Source organism: Bos indicus x Bos taurus, chromosome 9 (assembly GCF_003369695.1).
Source record: "Bos indicus x Bos taurus breed Angus x Brahman F1 hybrid chromosome 9, Bos_hybrid_MaternalHap_v2.0, whole genome shotgun sequence".
Classification (NCBI taxonomy): domain Eukaryota; kingdom Metazoa; phylum Chordata; class Mammalia; order Artiodactyla; family Bovidae; genus Bos; species Bos indicus x Bos taurus.
Genome location: NC_040084.1, coordinates 36,584,996 through 36,606,709, shown reverse-complemented (window position 1 = coordinate 36,606,709; position 21,714 = coordinate 36,584,996). Strand labels below are relative to the sequence as shown.

The following is a 21,714-nucleotide window of genomic DNA, read 5'->3' as shown; positions in this document are numbered from 1 at the left end:
TGCGATCCAAAAGTCTACAAATAATAAATGCTGGAGAGGGTGTGGAGAAAAGGGAACCCTCTTACACTGTTGGTGGGAATGCAAACTAGTACAGCCACTATGGAGAACAGTGTGGAGATTCCTTAAAAAACTGGAAATAGAACTGCCATATGATCCAGCAATCCCACTGCTGGGCATACACAGTGAGGAAACCAGAAGGGAAAGAGACACGTGTACCCCAATGTTCATCGCAGCACTGTTTATAATAGCCAGGACATGGAAGCAACCTAGATGTCCATCAGCAGATGAATGGATAAAAAAGCTGTGGTACATATACACAATGGAGTATTACTCAGCCATTAAAAAGAATACATTTGAATCAGTTCTAATGAGGTGGATGAAACTGGAGCCTATTATACAGAGTGAAGTAAGCCAGAAGGAAAAACACCAATACAGTATAGTAACGCATATATATGGAATTTAGAAAGATGGTAACGATAACCCTGTATATGAGATAGCAAAAGAGACACTGATGTATAGAACAGGCTTATGGACTCTGTGGGAGAGGGAGAGGGTGGGAAGATTTGGGAGAATGGCATTGAAACATGTGAAATGTCATGTATGAAACGAGATGCCAGTCCAGGTTCAATGCACGATGCTGGATGCTTGGGGCTGGTGCACTGGGACGACCCAGAGGGATGGTATGGGGAGGGAGGAGGGAGGAGGGTTAAAAAGAAAAAAAAAAAGATAAAAAAAAAAAAAGAAAACATATTAATATTTGATTTCTCATTGATAAAAAAAGACATCATGTCTAATTTTAATCAGGACTTCTGTTCTATTTTGAAGTTTAAAAAGTTTGTATTTTAGGAATATATAGCTATGGGATGTGAGACTGTGTATTCGTATGTGTACATGATTGCTAGGACTGATTATTGTTAAAAAAAATTAAAAAAAAATAAAAAACAAACAAACAAACAAAACCACAAAGGAACAGCAACAGCACCACAAACCCACCTCAGTGCTACTAAAGATTGGGAAGACTGACAAATCATCCGCATTGATTCGCTACTGGAATGAGACCAGACAGCAGCAAACACAGCTGTTTTTACATAATATCTATAATTACCAGGGTTTGAGAAACTTCTCTAGGAAAGCAGGGAATCCTTAAACTTTTAAGTGACAGGGCTGCCCTGTGAACACAGGTGTGGTGCTGGCTCTACAAAACCAGAATATTTCCCTACACATTCAAAAAAAAAAAAAAGACATACTATTAATTTTGGACTTGAAAGATCTTTCAGCCAGAGATGGCAAAAGCATTTCATATTTAATGCCATCTCTGATTAACTGTAATGGCTATCTGGGTTGAGAAGGATTTTAAGGCCAGAAAACAAAGATCAATTTGTAATGTCTACCCCAAGTAAAAGAAGAGACATGATGGAAAAGCAAAGTATTTGTCAACTGTTACCTGACCAGTTTCATAGATTAGTAAAGCGAGGCATAGCAATTTAAATGACGAGGCCAAAACAATAAAGTAAATAATATTTCAATAAATAATGTAAAGCTGGGGCCTACTCCACATTTGTGATTTCTAGAGCACTGCTCTTTACCTGCTGCTGCTCTAAGTGGTGCTGGTGCTTTGAACAGGCCAAGTAAGAAGCACAAAAAAGGCTAGAGATGAGGCTGTTCACCATGAAATAACTTTTAGGATCTGTGGTGCATACCTGGAAGTTCAGATTTATTGCCCATCATATTTAGAAATAGATCTGAGATAAAATGAACTTACAATGTTTTCTAACTCTAGAAATACGATGGCATTGAGTCATTAAGAAACCCCAATGCTTTACCATTTACTTCAAGGTATCTCAGATGTTAATTTGAGATTTCCAAAACGTACTCACCATCTAAAAGGAATAGCACAGAAATTGCACCTAAGCCTAGTACATGTGAACATTATACAACTAAATATGTCTAAAAATAATATACTTCTTACAATTCACCAAAAAGAGATTTGCCATTGATTAACGGGGAAGAGGATAGCTAGTAACAGTTTGAACTTCAGATTGTAGGGAAAAATCTTTTACTGGAAGACAGAGTATGTCCACATCAGGTGGATCCTTCAGAAATTAGAATTCAGCCCATTTCAGACCACTTCTGAAAGGCTGATGAGATGTAGGTCTTCCTTTCTTGTACCTGGAAGGCTGTTATCTAGCAAAGGAGCACACTAGGGTGCCCTTAATAGCTCAGTCCCACCTAGAATTCAATCAAAGGTGACCCATGTTTGAACTTTCCAGCTAGACTACAGAATAAGGAGATTTTTGAAGTGTTTCTCACCTAGAGACACAGCAAAAATGCAATTAAAAAAGGCAAAAGGAGAAACACTTGTCTCTTAAGTCAAACATTCAGTTTACTAGTTGCCAGAATGCAGTGACCTTTTGTTGGTATTTGTTTACTGAAAAACTTTTCCTGCATATCAGGCAATTACTGTATAGGAAGGTCACCCTTGAAATGTTGATTTCTGAAGAAACAAAAAAGATAACTAAGTTAAAGAATACAGAAGAGAAGCCAGAAGCTTCTGATTTACCAATAGAACCAAAATTCATAACTTGAGAGATTAGTCTTAGATTTCAATCATTACTTTGTTGAACTTACTCTCAAACACATACCATTGGTTACAAGGTGGTCCTGGAAAAAAAATTTACCAATCCAGAATTTTACTATTCATGTTATTTTAGAAATAAATGTACATGTACATATTTTATCAACATTTGGAGTAAACATTCTTAAGTAAAGAGCAAATAACAACTTAACCAAGTTCAGTTCTCCTTTATAATTTATTCCACCAGGATTAACTAATATCCTAATCATAATACTTCAAAGTTTCATAATTTCAAAGATCAAAGAGGTTAGGTACTTCGTTTAGTAACAAATGCTGTGGAACTATTTCATATGCAGTCCAGTATCCCTGCACATGAACTTCACTATATACTGAACTACATTTTTTAGAATCAAATTTCATTCCTTCTCTTCTATTGTGTATCTTAAATGATTCCATTCCCAACCAAAATAGAAAACTACTCTGGCTCTAATATTCATTTCCATTCTACTTTTGACTAGAAAAGTCACAAATAACATTTACTACCAGATACACTCTACTGTTTTATGGATGTAAAACTCAGGAATTAGTATTCTAATTGTTCTACCTAAAGAAAAATTCCAATCAGTAAACTACACTGTAGCTTAATTCAAATGGTATGGAGTCTTAACACTGCATTCAAAAGAACTTGTCAATGAGTGTTACTCAGCGTGTTCAATGGACCATCAAGCGACAACAGGAGAAAATGCACAAAAAAATAGAAAAAAAAAAAAAATTTAAACAATGGAACATCTGCCATCTTGTGGCAAGTTGGAGAAAATGCAGCAACTGTTGAGTAGCTTCTTTATATTGTAACCCTTCTGAGGATTATTGCTTCACATTAATATTGCTACTCATGTAAACAGACAACAACAATTTAATAGTTTCATTTTTTCCATAATCCATTCACAACCATTTTGCTTGACAGATTACTGTTCAGTGAATTAACTGCAGGGACACTAAGATCCCCCTAAATTTACCAAATGTTAACAGATTCCTTGCTGAAACTAGTTCTCAAAAGATTGTTTCCCTATCCACCATGGCCTAGTATTTTGGTACTAGTAGGCATCAAACTCAAACACAAGTCTCAGAAGCGATTTTTGATGTTTAAATAACACTTGAAGATTTAAGACTTCCCTCACAGTTCTGGTCCCATCTATCTCTGTTTACCTGACATAACAACAGTAGTAGTTAACATCATTAACTGTATCAACTCAATCCTCAACAGCCTTAATGAGGTGAAGACTACTATTATTTTCCTCATTTTAAGTTAAGAAGCAATTAAGACACAGAGAAGTTAGTAACTTGCACAAGATTGTGAAGAAAAAAGGATCTTAAACAATCAAAAATTATTACTTGTGATAGCATACAAATTGAAGTTTTCTCATAAAACCTTGAAAATCCATGTCATTTATATCACAATACAATAAGAAACGTTATGAATCCCGGTATCAGAGAAGCTTCAGTAGTAATTTTACTGAAGCCACATCAATCAGAAGATGAAGGCAAATTACTCCACTCTAAGAACTTCAAAGCATCTCCTATTGACAGAAAGCTAGTAGCATTAGTTATTAACTACCTCCAACAACACAAGAGAAGACTTTATACATGGACATCACCAGATGGTCAACACTGAAATCAGATTGATTATATTCTTTGCAGCCAAAGATGGAGAAGCTCTATACAGTCAGCAAAAACAAGACCAGGAGCTGACTGTGGCTCAGACCATGAACTCCTTACTGCCAAATTCAGACTTAAATTGAAGAATGTAGGGAAAACCACTAGACCATTCAGGTATGACCTAAATCAAATCCCTTGATTATACAGTGGAAGTGAGAAATAGATTTAAAGGCCTAGATCTGATAGATAGAGTGCCTGATGAACTATGGACTGAGGTTTGACATTGTACAGGAGACAGGGATCAAGACCATCCCAATAGAAAAGAAATACAAAAAAGCAAAATGGCTGTCTGGGGAGGCCTTACAAATAGCTGTGAAACGAAGAGAAGCAAAAAGCAAAGGAGAAAAGGAAAGATACAAACATCTGAATGCAGAGTTCCAAAGAATAGCAAGAAGAGATAAGAACGCCTTCTTCAGCAATCAATGCAAAGAAATAGAGGAAAACAACAGAATGGGAAAGACTAGAGATCTTTTCAAGAAAATCAGAGATACCAAAGGAACATTTCATGCAAAGATGGGCTCAATAAAGGACAGAAATGGTATGGACCTAACAGAAGCAGAAGATATTAAGAAGAGATGGCACGAATACACAGAAGAACTGTACAAAAAAGATCTTCACGACCCAGATAATCACGATGGTGTGATCATTGACCTAGAGCCAGACATCCTGGAATGTGAAGTCAAGTGGGCCTTAGAAAGCATCACTACGAACAAAGCTAGTGGAGATGATAGAATTCCAGTTGAGCTATTCCAAATCCTGAAAGATGATGCTGTGAAAGTGCTTCACTCAATATGCCAGCACATTTGGAAAACTCAGCAGTGGCCACAGGACTGGAAAAGGTCAGTTTTCATTCCAATCCCAAAGAAAGGCAATGCCAAAGAATGCTCAAACTATCACACAATTGCACTGATCTCACACGCTAGTAAAGTAATGCTCAAAATTCTCCAAGCCAGGCTTCAGCAATATGTGAACCGTGAACTTCCTGATGTTCAAGCTGGTTTTAGAGAAGGCAGAGGAACCAGAGATCAAATTGCCAATATCCGCTGGATCATGGAAAAAGCAAGAGAGTTCCAGAAAAACATCTATTTCTGCTTTATTGACTATGCCAAAGCCTTTGACTGTGTGGATCCCAATAAACTGTGGAAAATTCTAAAAGAGATGGGAATACCAGACCACCTGATCTGCCTCTTGAGAAATTTGTATGCAGGTCAGGAAGCAACAGTTAGAACTGGACATGGAACAACAGACTGGTTCCAAATAGGAAAAGGAGTATGTCAAGGCTGTATATTGTCACCCTGTTTATTTAACTTCTATGCAGAGTACATCATGAGAAACGTTGGACTGGAAGAAACACAAGCTGGAATCAAGATTGCCGGGAGAAATATCAATAACCTCAGATATGCAGATGACACCACCCTTATGGCAGAAAGTGAAGAGGAACTCAAAAGCCTCTTGATGAAAGTGAAAGAGGAGAGTGAAAAAGTTGGCTTAAAGCTCAACATTCAGAAAACGAAGATCATGGCATCTTGTCCCATCACTTCACGGGAAATAGATGGGGAAACAGTGGAAACAGTGTCAGACTTTATTTTTCTGGGCTCCAAAATCACTGCAGATGGTGACTGCAGCCATGAAATTAAAAGATGCTTACTCCTTGGAAGGAAAGTTATGACCAATCTAGACAGCGTATTCTAAAGCAGAGACATTACTTTGCCAACAAAGGTTCGTCTAGTCAAGGCTATGGTTTTTCCTGTGGTCATATATGGATGTGAGAGTTGGACTGTGAAGAAGGCTGAGTGCCGAAGAATTGATGCTTTTGAACTGTGGTGTTGGAGAAGACTCTTGAGAGTCCCTTGGACTGCAAGGAGATCCAACTAGTCCATTCTGAAGATCAGCCCTGGGATTTCTTTGGAAGGAATGGTGCTAAAGCTGAAACTCCAGTACTTTGGCCACCTCATGTGAAGAGTTGACTCATTGGAAAAGACTCTGATGCTGGGAGGGATTGGGGGCAAGAGGAGAAGGGGACGACAGAGGATCAGATGGCTGGATGGCATCACTGACTCTATGGACGTGAGTCTGAGTGAACTCCGGGAGTTGGTGATGGACAGGGAGGCCTGGCGTGCTGCAATTCATGGGGTAGCAAACAGTCGGACACGGCTGAGCAACTGATCTGATCTGACTAGTGGAATTTGGAAGCTTTCATCCATGCCATACGGAAATGAGAAAAATTGAGAAAATAGCAGTATCTTCCTTAAGAGCTTCTCCACTCCCCCTACCTCCCTGCCAAGTTGAGGTCTGTTTTAAAGTGCCATTTTTAAAACTGAAATGATAGTGACTACCCCTATCAGGACCATATGATTCTCCCAGAAGACTCTGTTAGGATTTGTAGCCACAAGGTAAATCTTCCAAGGAAGAAATGAAACTTAAGATAGTCACTATTGTCCCAGAAACGCTGAACTGATGAATCTGTAAGTCATCACAAGACAATTTGAAAAAAAGGAAATGAAAGCTATAAGGATGTATAAAATTTCCATCCCTTTGACCAGAAATTATGTTTATATTTTTTAATTAAAAATTAATTTTAAAATCACGTGAAAAAATTGAATAAAAATTGATTACCTCAATAGATGCAGAAAATGCTTTTGATAAAATTCAACATCCAGCTAATCTGACTCTTCTCATGGAAAGCATACAACTTCTTTTTATCCATTTGATTGCCCATTATCCCAATACCACTCAAGGAATAATCTCTTCCTTCATCAATCTGAATTATTTTATCCAATATTGTTCCATATGGATTAGGGTATTTATCTTGACATCTTATGATCTTTTTCAGTATATGCCAGAACCATAGCTTCTTTATATTTTTTATTTATAAGAATTTTTGTTACTGCTCTTATAAATAGGACCTTACTTTTTCTGGCAAATCTGGCTGTTTGTGTATATTACCAGTTGCTGTTTTCTGTGTATTAATGTTGTACCACGTCACTTTGCTGAGCTTTCATGTTTCATATTATTCTCTTGAGGCTTCAGCTTTATGTAGATGCTTCTATTTGTAAATAGTAAAACAAAACCTAAATGTAACCAAGGAGGTTCACTACACTACTAAAACAAATTTTTGGTATGTCCTTAAAATGGAAACTTAACACAGAGCAGTTAAAATGAGTTGGACTTGTTCAACAGGGTTAATCAAAATGTAAAAAAGCAAGTTACGTAAGTGTACATGTGCAATACCATTGTGTGTTTCACAAACACCAAATGTATGTAACTATTTCACGAATGAAGGACTGAATTCCATAATTCCTAACACCACAAGGGCTTGAATGCTTACAAGATATGCAGCAAGAGTGAAAACAGGCATAAGGGATGGTTACTTCTGAAGAGTCGTAAGGGAATCAAATGACAAAGTGGATAAAGAGGGCTTCAACTTCTTCTGTTCAAACTTATTTAAAGAAAAAAAAGAGTTGGAACCAACATGGCAAGTGAAATATCTGCTAAATACAGGTGAGAGAACAGCTGCTCATTACAAAAGTCCAGGTGTTTTTGTAAATGCTGAAGTATTTAACAGGAGCTTTTAGAGAAATATTTTTGACTGATCTACTGTCCAAATTTTTAACTCAAAATAATCAATTTGGCCCAGCAAAAAGATTTCATTGATTTTGGCAAGTTTCTAAAATGTTTTGCTCTCCTTTGCATATCCTAGGAGCAGAAATTACCCCGTTTGTCTGCTTCCTACCATTAAAGTGTAAGCTGTGGGAGCAGGCATTTTCCCATTATGTTCAGTTGCATGCTCAAAGCCTTAAAGTGGGTAGACATTCAATAAACTCATGATAAATGACTTTTAAGTGTTTATTTCCTTCATTTGGAAGCCTGGGTGTAATAGTGGAACCTGGGTACCATGAATATGCAGTACAAGAACCAGGTTTTGTCTAAACAGCAGGTTTTATTTTAGCCTTGACATAAACACAGGAAATTTCTGTTCAAACACACTATACAATTCTTTGTCTACTTGGTATATAGTAGGGGTTGGCAAAAGAGTCCCACAGAGCTCAGTATGGAAGCTATAGTTTCCTTTTCTGATCATAGATTTCTTCTTTCAACTCAGAATCGATTACCAGTTTTTGAGAATCTTTGGTTCAGCTCAAAGCTAATTCCTATATCTCAACTGCATAGCTTGTTTCATTAATCTAAGATAAATTATGATTATGAGATATTAATCTTCACCAATATTGGCTGGTTAACCTCCAGAGAACAAGATGGTAGAACTCCTATTAGAGTAAGAAATAATAATTACTGTAAACACAGTAATTTCCTCAACAGTTCATGGATGTCTTAGGACATCAGTATCTTTCAGCTTTAGGGTATTCTATTTTTCTACAGAAACGGTCATGTTACTAGCCTATGAAATTAGACTCCATGTTGTAATAAACAGACAAAAGACAATTGAAGTACAATTTTTTAATAAAGATAATTACAAAAGATGGAAAAATCAGCTCATAAAGGCCAATTACTTCTTTAATAGATCAGTTTTTTGACATAATAACACATCAATTTTAAATACTATCACATAAAGCATGGTGGAGAAAAGAAATTTTGCTTCATAATTAGAAAACTCACAATAAAACTTGCCAAGAAAAACAAAAACAAAGCCATTTTGAAAATAAATACAGTCCATGCCAAAGTAGTATAAAATGAAGCCAGAAGTCTTCAAAAAGAAAAAACATTTTTCTTCCCAATATTTTCTCACTTTTTTATGGTTTCTGAAAGTTGTGAGACTCAAATTCAAGGATTGCTGAGCTGTTCTGATTTGGCTCTGTTAAAAGAGGCAATATGAAATATTAAAAACTGCACAATCTCAGTTTAAATGCAATGACCAATAGATCAGTCCTATGGTTCCCACCAAGAAACATGTAAGCTGGTAGTGCCTTGAGTTTTTGACTGACTGCCTTGACCTTCTGAGGGTTTTACAACCTATTCCAAGTCATCCTATGAAGGCTAACACAAAATTATGTGTGGCCAAGCATCTATATGCTTTCTGACAACAGAAAGCTCAATTATGGTCTTTTAAAAAATTATGTTATACTAGCCCAGTGATTCTTAAAATTTACCTGTCTTATAACACCAAAAAATCATGTATATAGAAATAAGAGCACCATGAAAGATGATGAGTGTCTATATAAAAGTTAATAGCAAAACAAGGCTTAGATAAATTATGTTCAAGAATATAAACTGACCTATTTTAATACATTCAGTTACAACACTGATTATTATTAGCTTTTGTAATTTTTTAAGGCATGTTACATAAATGAAAAACAAGCAAGTAAATGAAATATAAGCTAATGGTTAAGATACATATATACTGTCTTACTGCTACTGCTAAGTCACTTCAGTCGTGTCCGACTCTGTGTAACCCCACAGACGGCAGCCCACCAGGCTCCACCGTCCCTGGGATTCTCCAGGCAAGAACACTGGAGTGGGTTGCCATTTCCTTCTCCAATGCATGAAAGTGAAAAGTGAAAGTGAAGTCGCTCAGTAGTGTCCGACTCTTAGCGACTCCATGGGCTGCAGCCTACCAGGCTCCTCTGTCCATGGGATTTTCCAGGCAAGAGTACTGGAGTGGGGTGCCATTGCCTTCTCCATATTGTCTTACATACCATACTAAAATTCAGAGCATCTCATAACAACCTACTGATGATATTCCAGGTTTAGTTCAGTACTTCTCAAAGAATATATGTATACTCACCCCAACCCCAGTAAACATACTCATTATTTTTATAGCATATAAAAATTACTAGAAAAAGAATACAGCTTACCCTTTGGTATCTGTTTTTTCACCACTATTATCCTTGGATTTATCTTCCTCCTTAACATCTAAAAACAAAAATTGGGAAGAGATTAACACCTATTTTGAAATATAAAATGCATGTATTTTATTTTAAAATATATCTTACTTAAAATATAAAAAACTCCCATATACAATATTATTGTTCATGAAATCAACAACTAACTAAGCTTCTGAAGATGTACTAAATGACAGAGGTTCAATATCAATGCAACATTCGCAGTCCCGCCTTTGGGAACTTTGCCCTATGGGATCACAGCATTATAGGCAGGATATACACTATGAAGACATTCAGCCAACAGACATGCGCAAACACCATGGTAGATCAGGAAAGGCTATGACAAGTGACCTTTGAGAGGCATTCTGAAGAACAAATCACTTTTGAGTGGGAAAAGGGAAGAAGTACCTTGAACAGAGGGAAAGCTCAAAAGGACTTTGAGGCAACAAGGAATTAGGTTGGAAGGAAAAACTGCAAGACCAATTTGGCTGGAGTTTTGTGACAAGAGGACAGAATCAGTTAAGGTCAGAGACAAAACAGAAGCTAAATTCTATGGCTTATATAACCAATAGTTTTTTTTTTTTTTTTTTTAAATAATGGTTAGGCTGCTGCTGCTGTTGCTAAGTTGCTTCAGTCGTGTCTGACTCTATGCGACCCCATAGGCGGCAGCCCACCAGGCTCCCCCATCCCTGGGATTCTCCAGGCAAGAACACTGGAGTGGGTTGCTTTTCCTTCTCCAATGCAGGAAAGTGAAAAGTGAAAGTGAAGTCGCTCAGTCGTGTCCGACTCTTAGCGCTGGTACCCTTCTTTTCTAGTACCCTCTTTTCTTTCTTAAACTTTTTCTTTTGTACTGGGGTATAGCTGATTAACAATGTTGTGACAGTTTCAGGTGAACTGTGAAGGGACTTAGCCATACATATACACAGCCATTACTTTTTAAACCTTCACTATATAAGTATCAGAACTTTACCATTTTAATAAAAATTAACAAAATAGTAAGAGTAACACTATCCATTCAAGATCATTGAAACAAATTAGCCAAAATGTGGTAAATTTTTTCTTTAGATAAGCCAATGAATCAAAGTTGTGAGGCAATGATTATAATACAAACATATAGCAACATGTTTATTATGACATTTGTTTTGGCTTCTGGCTTTATTTTAGATATGTAAACAAAAGTGCCAAGTGTGGTTTGGGGAGGGATGAAGAGCAAAGAAATACTCCTAACTTTAGGTTCTGAACTAGACTTTTAAAAATGTTTTCTATGGTAGTATTTCTTTTATCTGTATGTTGCAAGATTTTAACAAATGCAAGACACTATAAGAAGAATTTCATTATTAAACTAAGAAATTTAAGTATCAATTACTATCAGCAACAGAAGTATTTAGGAACTAAATACTGAGATTAATCCACCACCAGGCCATTAAAGCCAGATCAAAAGGCACTCTCATTTTCAGCTAAAGCAGCAATGAAAGATAAGCACTCTAGTGCACCCACTTTCCCATTTGGAAGAAAAAGCATAGAAAGATAAAAGTTTAAAAAGCAAGAATAAATGCCAGAAAGGAAGACAAACAAACAAAAAATACAGAAAAGACAAATTGACAGAGAAAAGAAAAATACTAGAAAAATCCTACAGCTAAAGTTAAGTCCTTCTTACCTCAATCATAGCTGGAATCTCTGGATGTCAATCAGTACACAAGAGCAGACTGGAGCCATCATTGTAATACATTGGGAAGTTAAAATTATAAAATGATAGACAGAGAACAGTAGCCTATAGTGGAGTCAATCCACAAACAAAACAGAACTAGATGTGCAGACATGCTACAGATTCCAAACACTCTCTAGTAAAAAAAGAACACGAGAGCCAGCTTACTCACGTAACTTCAATATGACAGAAAAAGGATGTTGGCCCAGTACCTCTGAATCTGTTTTCCACATGCTACAGGGTCAAAATTAACAGGTCAACTAAAACCTGTGCTCCTCACCGTTACCTGCATATAGGTAGCAGGTATCCAGCAGGAAATGCACCAAGTACAAGAATTCAGGTATTTAAGATACTGCATTCTCTAGCCAAGAGCAGCTCAATCTAGCAGGGAGATATGTAAAGTTCCTAATGAGGTGTCATAATATGATGTGTTAAATAAAATGACTGAGATATGTGTAAGTGCTCTGGAAACTCAGATAAAAGATAACACACTCTGAAAGCAAATGCAATGCCCTAAATCATCTATTTTCTCAACAGACAAACTGACACATTTGCCTCAACAGACAAGACACATTTTTAAAGTTAAGACATCAGAAAGTATTGTCTCCTCCTAACCCAGCTCTCAAATCCCTTCCCATCTTTCCATCGCTTTTACGTTTCTTTCAAATTATAACAAAGTCTGTTCTCTGAGCCTTTTCAAAATGGTGAAACTGGTCTAAGGTTATATAATGTGAGTCTTCTTTTATGCTTTATTCTCATCAAATAAACTTACAGGCAGTTACAAATTAGCTTAGAATTTCCGCTCTGCTCATGGGCTACATATGGGTCTATAACCAGTCTGTTCTCTCACTCAGTCTAGATCACAGTGCAACGTTCAATATTTTAAGCCTATGTTGCCAAGAAGAGATAGTTTCCTATATTATAAAAGCAAATGTGACTAATAACATTTGGAGAGCTTTAACTAAAAGTTTACTTACATGGAGGGAAAAAAAGTCACCTATTTGTTTAGCATACTCACCTATTTCTGATACTCGTTTAAGTATTTCAGGATCTTATAAAAATTGCCTGGTTGCTCACTTTCAAAAACTTACAATTAAAACATCTATCAAAAAATAAATCTGACCTGCTTTTTTGTCCTCCGTTTCCTTCTTGTCTTCTTCGATTCTAGCTTTTTTTGCTCCTTTCTTATGATCAGTCACATTTCTACGACCGCCTTCTCCTTCGTCCTCAGAATCTGAGAACTCTTCATCACAAGCTATTCGTTTGTCTGATGCTCGAACTGACACATTAAAAGATTTTTAATAACATTTTGACAAAGGCAGTCACAGATTTTACAACTGTTAAGTGCATTGCTCTATAGAAGAACTAGCCAGTCATATTTAAAAGTAAGGAAACAGATTTTAAGATTATAACTGAATGCATGGCTTGCTAAACATTGAAAATTTAGCTTTAATCTAGGAAGAAATAATTCAAAGGAATACGAAGAACATTAGAGGTTCTCATTAAAAAAAAAAAAAAAACTTTGGAGGAAAAAAATATTGCTTTCCTGATAGGAAGTAGGAGTGATGTCTTTAAATAAAAAGTAACCTTTTATTTCAGAGCTGAGAGGGGAAGGAGAGAAAATAAGAAATATCATTTATGTCAATTATGTTAGAATGTCTATACCATAATAGCATACTATTAGGCTAAAAGCTTACAAATCATATTAAGTGGAATTAGATGGTAGAATCAAACAGAAGGTGCTTAATGTTATTCAACTTACACTACACATAAGTGGTTAATTTGTAGAAAATGAAATTGCTGACACTCAAATCAGGCTCTGAGACAAAGGAAATTAAATCTACATAAGATTTAAAAAATGATGAAAACAGACAGTAATAATAGTGTGCTCATGAAAACAGGTGAAGTTCTTGGGCAACCAAAACCTTCAGTCTGTAGTGTGCTTTTAATAAACCAGAAAAATGTAACAGAATACACATCAAAGGACTATCTTACTAGAAATTCTCTTGTCTGGATCTTCTCCATCTTCATCTCCACTATCTTCATGAACTGCATCTTCTGGAATAGCTTGCATCTGGACGCCAGGTGCATGAGGCAACATGCGTAAATTTTCAAATAAACGCTGTCTAAATTACAACATGCATAGTTATTAGAAAAAATATTTTCTTTCAAGTTCCTTTTCAGTGAAAGAGGAAACATTAAGCAAAATAAATTGCATCTTTTATCTAGCTTAACCTAAGAATTAAAATCGTAACATTTACTGGGTACTGATACTTTACCTATTTTTAACCTGTTTAATCCTCAAAATTTACAAGGTAGATACTAAATTTCATCCCCCATTTCAAGGATGAGGAAATATAAGCATAAAGGCAAATTAACTTGCCAAATGTCATGGAGTGAGGGCACAAACCCAGGCCTGGGTACGAACAATGTCTCTCCAAACTCTATTTCTTAGAGAAAGGTTTATCAAATGTTTCAATGAAAATAAATTTCACTTTTGTGTAAAGCAAGAAAATATACAACTTATAGAGCCCTTTTCAACAAAAAAGTCCATTTTAACTAACAGAAAATGGAAGTATTTTTGAGCTATAATCTATTATACATTTTCCATCATTTTATAAAATTAAAGAAACCAACAATCTTTAAGGTTTCAAATACTTTTGACAAAAGGGAATACCTTATGTATAAAGTTAAACTGACCTACTGCACATGACTTTCTAAAAGCTTCAAAAGTTACATTAATAATTTTAATCAAATCAATTTAATGATGTCTTACTTTATCTTTTCCATATATTCTGGAGTGTTCTGGTTTGTCATGTTTGAAGGACTAATATGCAGTTTGAAGTCCGGTCCAAAATACTCAAAATAATCATTATATGGCAATTCTATTAAAAATAATGAAATAAAGTTACATATTAAAAGCTCAATCCATACACAAAATCCAGACTCAAGTTGTAAAATATTTCCAGAGAAAATACTTAAAAGTGAATACAAAATGAATTTAGTGGCTGCTCTCCTATTTACATAGTTTTGGAATCAACTCTAATGACCTAACCATCTTCTTCTACAAACAGACAGTTCATCCAATAAAGACATCACAATAAGAACACTTACCGTTGGGAATCTCACAATCAAGGGCAACTGCAGTCTCATATGTCCAACACCGAGCAACGTTGCGGATTGTGTATCCACCTCCCCCAAGCATCAGTAATGGTAAATTGAAAGTTTTTACAACTTCTACACATTTAGCATGACCTAAGACAAAGAAGATTTGGGTAACAATATATTTACACACTGTAACAGCTGGAAAAGAAAAATTTTTAAATATAAACAAAATTTTACTCAACCAAAATGGCTTTGCTAAATATTTAAAAAACAAATAATACATAAAAATTTTAAGAAAATTTCTAGTCTAAAACTTTCATCAAACACCTTTTACACAATATACAAAACTCATTAAGACATAACTGGCTATGTTAACAAGCGTACTTGATGGAAAAGTCAAGTATACAACTATATTAAGATTAAAATATAACACATTTTTATTAATGTGATATGAAAATCCTATGTTCATATAAGGTTACCTGGGGGGAAAAAATAAGTGAGGTTACAATGAAACATTAAGTACAACCTAATCTAAACTGATGTTTTGTTACCACTTTTCTCCACAGACATGAACAAAAAAATTACTTAAGACTATACAGGTTTCAGATCAGTTCAGTTACTCAGTCATGTCCGACTCTTTGCGACCACATGAATCGCAGCACGCCAGGCCTCCATGTCCATCACCAACTCCCAGAGTTCACTCAGACTCACATCCATTGAGTTGGTGATGCCATCCAGCCATCTCATCCTCTGTCGTCCCCTTCTCCTCCTGCCCCCAATCCCTCCCAGCATCAGAGTCTTTTCCAATGAGTCAACTCTTCGCATGAGGTGGCCAAAGTACTGGAGTTTCAGCTTTAGCATCATTCCTTCCAAAGAACACCCAGAACTGATCTCCTGCAGAATGGACTGGTTGGATCTCCTTGCAGTCCAAGGGACTCTCAAGAGCCTTCTCCAGCACCACAGTTCAAAAGCATCAATTCTTCGGCGCTCAGCCTTCTTCACAGTCCAACTCTCACATCTATACATGACCACTGGAAAAACCATAGCCTTGACTAGACAGACCTTTGTTGGGAAAGTAATCTCTCTGCTTTTGAATATGCTATCTAGGTTAGTCATAACTTTCCTTCCAAGGAGTAAGCGTCTTTTAATTTCATGGCTGCAGTCACCATCTGCAGTGATTTTGGAGCCCCCAAAATAAAGTCTGACACTGTTTCCACTGTTTCCCCATCTATTTCCCATGAAGTGATGGGACCAGATGCCATGATCTTCGTTTTCTTAATGTTGAGCTTTAAGCCAACTTTTTCACTCTCCTCTTTCACTTTCATCAAGAGGCTTTTTAGTTCCTCTTCACTTTCTGCCATAAGGGTGATGTCATCTGCATATCTGAGGTTACTGATATTTCTCCCAGCTTGTGTTTCTTCCAGTCCAGCGTTTCTCATGATGTGCTCTGCATGTAAGTTAAATAAGCAGAGTGACAATATACAGCCTTGATGTACTCTTTTTCCTATTTGGAACCAGTCTGTTGTTCCATGTCCAGTTCTAACTGTTGCTTCCTGACCTGCATACAAATTTCTCAAGAGGCAAGTCAGGTGGTCTGCTATTCCCATCTCTTTCAGAATTTTCCACAGTTTATTGGGATCTACACAAAGGCTTTGGCATAGTCAATAAAGCAGAAATAGATGTTTTTCTGGAACTCTCTTGCTTTTTCCATGATCCAGTGGATGTTGGCAATTTGATCTCTGGTTCCTCTGCCTTTTCTAAAACCAGCTTGAACATCTGGAAGTTCACGGTTCATGTATTGCTGAAGCCTCGCTTGGAGAATTTGGAGCATTACTTTACTAGCGTGTGAGATGAGTACAATTGTGTGGTAGTTTGAGCATTCTTTGGGATTGCCTTTCTTTGGGATTGGGATGAAAACTGACCTTTTCCAGTCCTGTGGCCACTGCTGAGTTTTCCAAATTTGCTGGCATATTGAGTGAAGCACTTTCACAGCATCATCTTTCAGGATTTGAAATAGCTCAACTGGAATTCCATCACCTCCACTAGCTTTGTTCGTAGTAATGCTTTCTAAGGCTTAACTATAGGTTATTTTAGATAGTGGTATTATGGACACTTAACTTATTTATATTATTACTATTAAAAACAACTTTAACAAATTTCTTTGTATAGAAATCTAAATATAAAGTAAACCTAACATAAAAACAAAATATTTCATTTGGATGTCATAATTCAATAATCAATTACAAGTCACTAGTAACTTCTTATATTATCATCATTCAGGAACATAAGTCAACCTTTAAAGCAAGAACAAAATCCTTCAATTACAGAAGAAACTGATACATGTTGAATATTTGGAAAAATCAAAATAAGTACAAAGAAAAAAAACTACCTAAAAATCTATCATCTGAAGATGCTGCTGTTGTATTCAGTTGCTAAGTCATGTCCTACTCTTTGCAACTTCATGGACTGTAGCTCACCAGGCTCCCCTGTCCATGGGATTTCCAAGGCAAGAATACTGGAGTGGGTTGCCCTTTCCTACTCCAGGGAATGTTCCCAGTTTAAGGATCGAACCCATGAGTCTCCTGCATTGACAGGCAGATTCTTTACCATTGAGCTACCAGTGAAGCCTCATCATCCAAAGATAGTTTTTTTTTAAATATTCCCTTCCAATTCTTCCTAATTTTTAAAAGCTTAAAGTTTTCTTCATGTAACTATAACTGTGGGCATTTTCATTAAGTATTCAATAGTCACATTATATGAGTCACAACCCAATTTTTATTACTGCAATTACAAAAATGCATGCTTCTTATAATAGGGGAAAGCCATTTGGGTATTTTTAAAGATGAAACAAACAAAAAATTAACTTAAAGACTTCTAAGTAAAGAAAGCTGGCTAAAAAAGGACATTTCCTTTTCCTTCATCTCAGAATCTGACAAAAATGATTATAAAGGGATTTTTCTAAAGGCTAAAACTTATAAAAATGAAGACTGGAGAACATACAGTCGTAACAATATAAACGAAGATAGAAAGGAGACGGACAAGAGGTAAACTGACTTTAGCAGACCTGAGAAATCTGATTTGAAGCTGGCACTGGAAAAAGCTTGGAATCAAGTTTAAGCTTTGGGATTGCAAATACTTTTATATGCTTTATACAACTTACATTCTATCAGTCAGTCGAAATATAATGTAGATTTACAGTAAGAGTAAATGTTGTGGCTTATAGTTATGAAAGCTATTACTTTTACACACAAAGGCATTAGGGACTTTCAAAAAGTTAAGACAAGAAAAGTGACAAAGTAATGCACACTTTGAGGACATTAGATAGATTTTAAGAAGATCATATCCATTTTTGAGGAAACAGATAATTTCAAATCGTTCAACCTAATATAAGTAGAATAGATTGATTATCTAATAATTCTAATGCTGCCCGGCACAGGAGCCATCCTAATATTAAATAAAATAGTCTTTAAAATCTAAATTTAGTTGTTAATTTCCGTTTAAGCCAATAGTAAGTACTGGAAAAAGTTCTACCTGAGAATTCTTCACCTTTTATGAGCGAATTCAAGTAGAACATGAACTTGTTACCTAAAAGTTCACAAGGAAAACAACTCCAAAATCTTGTACAATATCCATGATTAATACTACTAACCTACGTACGATAAATTTTCAAAACTTATAAAATATTTTCAGATTTATTCTTACACCCTAGCAGCTCATTCCATAATGGTGATCTTTACTTTGGTCTGGACCTCTATCACGTTGATTTTAACACTTAAAAGCAAAGAACAGCTCAATATTCTAACAGATCTACAGAGGAAATTCACCCAAACAAGAACAGGTCAGAAGGCTGTTCTTCAAGAAGGTAAAACTGATAGAAAACCTGATCCACCTTCATTTATTAATGAGTAACTGAGAAAACGAAGGAAATGACAAAATTGCACAGAAAAACAAGTTATGCAAAAGGAAAATTGAGTAAGCTGAACCATGCTTTAATGTTTTTGATGATGCCATAAACAATGACTACCATAACTAAAATTCTGGTCTAGATTTAAACCGCAAAAATGGGATACTGGAAGGGTAAATGCATGTGTTAGGGACACAGTGGTGACTCCCTTTTCTTTCACAATGGAAAGTAAATATACAAGGTTAAAATTAAGTTAAAAATAATAATACAGCTTGCAGAATTCCCGGGTGGTCCAATGGTTAGAACTCTTGGGCTTGCACTGCTGAGGGCCAGAGTTCAAACCCTGGTTGGGGAACTAAGATCCCATAAGCTGCACGGCATGGCCAAAAAAAAAATAAAAAAAGCTTGCATATTGTCTTAAGAAAGGTAAGCACCAAAAGAATCAACCAAAAATGTTGAAAATTATGCTAAGTGTAATATGTGGAATCTAAAAAACAAATGAGCAAATATAACTTAACAGAAATAGTTACAGAAAACAAGTAAGATAGTTGCAAGAGGGGAGAGAAACAGATGAAGGAGATTAAAAAGTACAATATAAATGAGACACAGGTATGAAATATAGTGTTGGGAATACAGTCAACAGCAAAATAATATCTTTGCATGATGATTGATGACAACTAGACTTATCATGGTTATCATTTGGAAATGTACAGATTATCAAATTACAATGCTGTGGACCAGAAAATAACTACTATAATGGTGCAGGTCAATTATACTTCAAAAACAAACAACAAACAAACTGACAGAAAAAGAGATCAGATTTGTAATTACCAGAGGTGGGGAGGGGATTAGATGAAGATAATAAAAAGATACAAACTTCTAATTAAAAGATAAATAAGTATGAGGGATTAAATGTACATGATGATGCAGATAATTAACACTGCTGTATATTATAAATGAAAGCTGTTAAAGACAGTAATCCTAAGGGTTCTCATCACAAAGAAAAATATACACATTTTCAATCTATTTCTTTAATGTTTTAACTATAGGAGATGATGAGTGTTCACTAAACCTTCTGTGTTAATCATTTCACGATGCTGAAATCATGCTATTGAAGTCAAATTATAATGTGCACCTCAAGCTTACATGGCTACATGTCAACTACATCTTAATAAAACCAGAATAAATAAATAAACAAATACAAGTTAAAAAAAAGAGAAGAAAATCACTGCCTTGGTTGGGACAGCAACAAGTCTTATAAAACTGCTCACATAAAAATGTATATATAAATTTGACAAAATAAAAGACCTAATTTACTGAAACTAGATTAACTGTAATTATATAAATCAATTTGAAATACATACATACATATGCCAAAAACCTGTAAAAAATATAAGACACATGTGGTTCCGTGTTAAGTAGCAGGTAAAAAAAGACAATTTTTATGGGAAGTTCTTAGGAAGAAGAAAATTTTTTTCTGGAGTATCACCCTTCAAATCGCTTACCTTTAACTGTCAAATTGAAGCAACCAAGTCTATCACCAGATAGGGAGTCTGCACCACACTGTAGCACCACAGCACTAGGCTGATACATCTCCATCACTTTTGAAATAATCTATGTATAAGGTAACAAATGTTAATATCTCTAAAAAACATTTTAGAATTCCTTTTCATTTTAAAAAATAGTAATACTTACAGGCTTAAATATCTGGCCATATGATTCATCATCTATACCATCTCTCATTGGAAAATTGACAGCATAGTATTTGCCTTTTCCTGCACCAATATCCTAAAATACATAGTGTAAGTAGATCTTAGAGAATACATTATAATAAAAAGTTTGACATATTTAATTATTCAAATATTTTAAAAAGATTTAAAAGAGTAGGTAACAAACCCAATTCTGAATTCATCTTATAGGCTGAGAGAGGAAATAATATAGAATAAGTATGTATTTCAACATTTATGGATATTTATAAAGCTGAAAAGAACCAATTCTAGTTAATCTGTAATGATTATTTTGGGGAGGAAAGAAATTTAACACAGTTAAGGGCAGTTTGAAATTAAATATTAACTCAAGAAATTTGTCATAAACAAAATACACAAGACAAATTTACCAGTCAAACTGTAGGAAATTCAAACTCTGAGCCAAAGAACCCTCCAGGACAGGGTTGTCCTGCATTGTCTCTAATGCAAAACCGTTTCTTGTGGCTCACAATCTGGTATGAGTTGATTAATACTGGTAAGACTTTCTTGAAGTTTTAACAGCTACAGACTAAAACACTGAAATCTGTCTTATTTAACTAGGCTTGAAATAAATTTTGTTTCTACTTGTTAAAAAAGTATCACTCAAGGCATTAATACCTCCCAAAAGAAGCAAAAGAGAGAAACTGAGTTCCAGCTACACACATACAAAACATATGTACTTATTTTATTAATTATAATTTATGCATGTGTAAATCTATGTTTATGTATATGTGTATATATGTACACACACACACTATGAATAGTTGATTTTTGAACAACACTGGGGTATAAACAACAGCATAGTTGAAAACTTGAGTTTAACATTACAGTCTGTCCTCCATATTTACAATTCTGCATCTGTGGATTCAATTAACTGCAAATTGTGTAGCACTGAAGTAATTACTTAGTGAAAAAAGTCCCTCAGAAGTTCATAACCTGTGTTGTTCAAGAGTCAACTGTATAATTTTAGAAGAGATGGTAGAGACATTTCTCATTACAATTGACCTGTTTTACACAACAAAGGTTTGAATGGTGGGTCCACTTTTGTGCAGATTTTTTTTCCAATAAATGTATTAGAAAATTTTTCTGGAGGTTTGAAACAACATGAAAAAACCTGCATGTGAACT

General features: G+C 35.4%; 1 protein-coding gene across 1 annotated transcript in view; it reads right to left on the bottom strand.

The window, feature by feature from the left end:
• Positions 1-8,731: 8,731 nt before the first annotated feature.
• Positions 8,732-21,714, bottom strand: part of HDAC2 (histone deacetylase 2) — a 35,335-nt gene continuing 22,352 nt past the window's right edge. Inside the window, exons 7-14 of the mRNA XM_027551169.1 lie at positions 20,538-20,630; positions 20,348-20,456; positions 14,948-15,088; positions 14,610-14,718; positions 13,829-13,959; positions 12,957-13,112; positions 10,102-10,159; positions 8,732-9,101 (exon numbers count right to left, since the gene is read on the bottom strand). Of these exons, the coding sequence (XP_027406970.1) occupies positions 9,071-9,101; positions 10,102-10,159; positions 12,957-13,112; positions 13,829-13,959; positions 14,610-14,718; positions 14,948-15,088; positions 20,348-20,456; positions 20,538-20,630 (828 nt within the window). The 3' untranslated portion in view covers positions 8,732-9,070. The remainder of the gene's footprint in view (positions 9,102-10,101; positions 10,160-12,956; positions 13,113-13,828; positions 13,960-14,609; positions 14,719-14,947; positions 15,089-20,347; positions 20,457-20,537; positions 20,631-21,714) is intronic.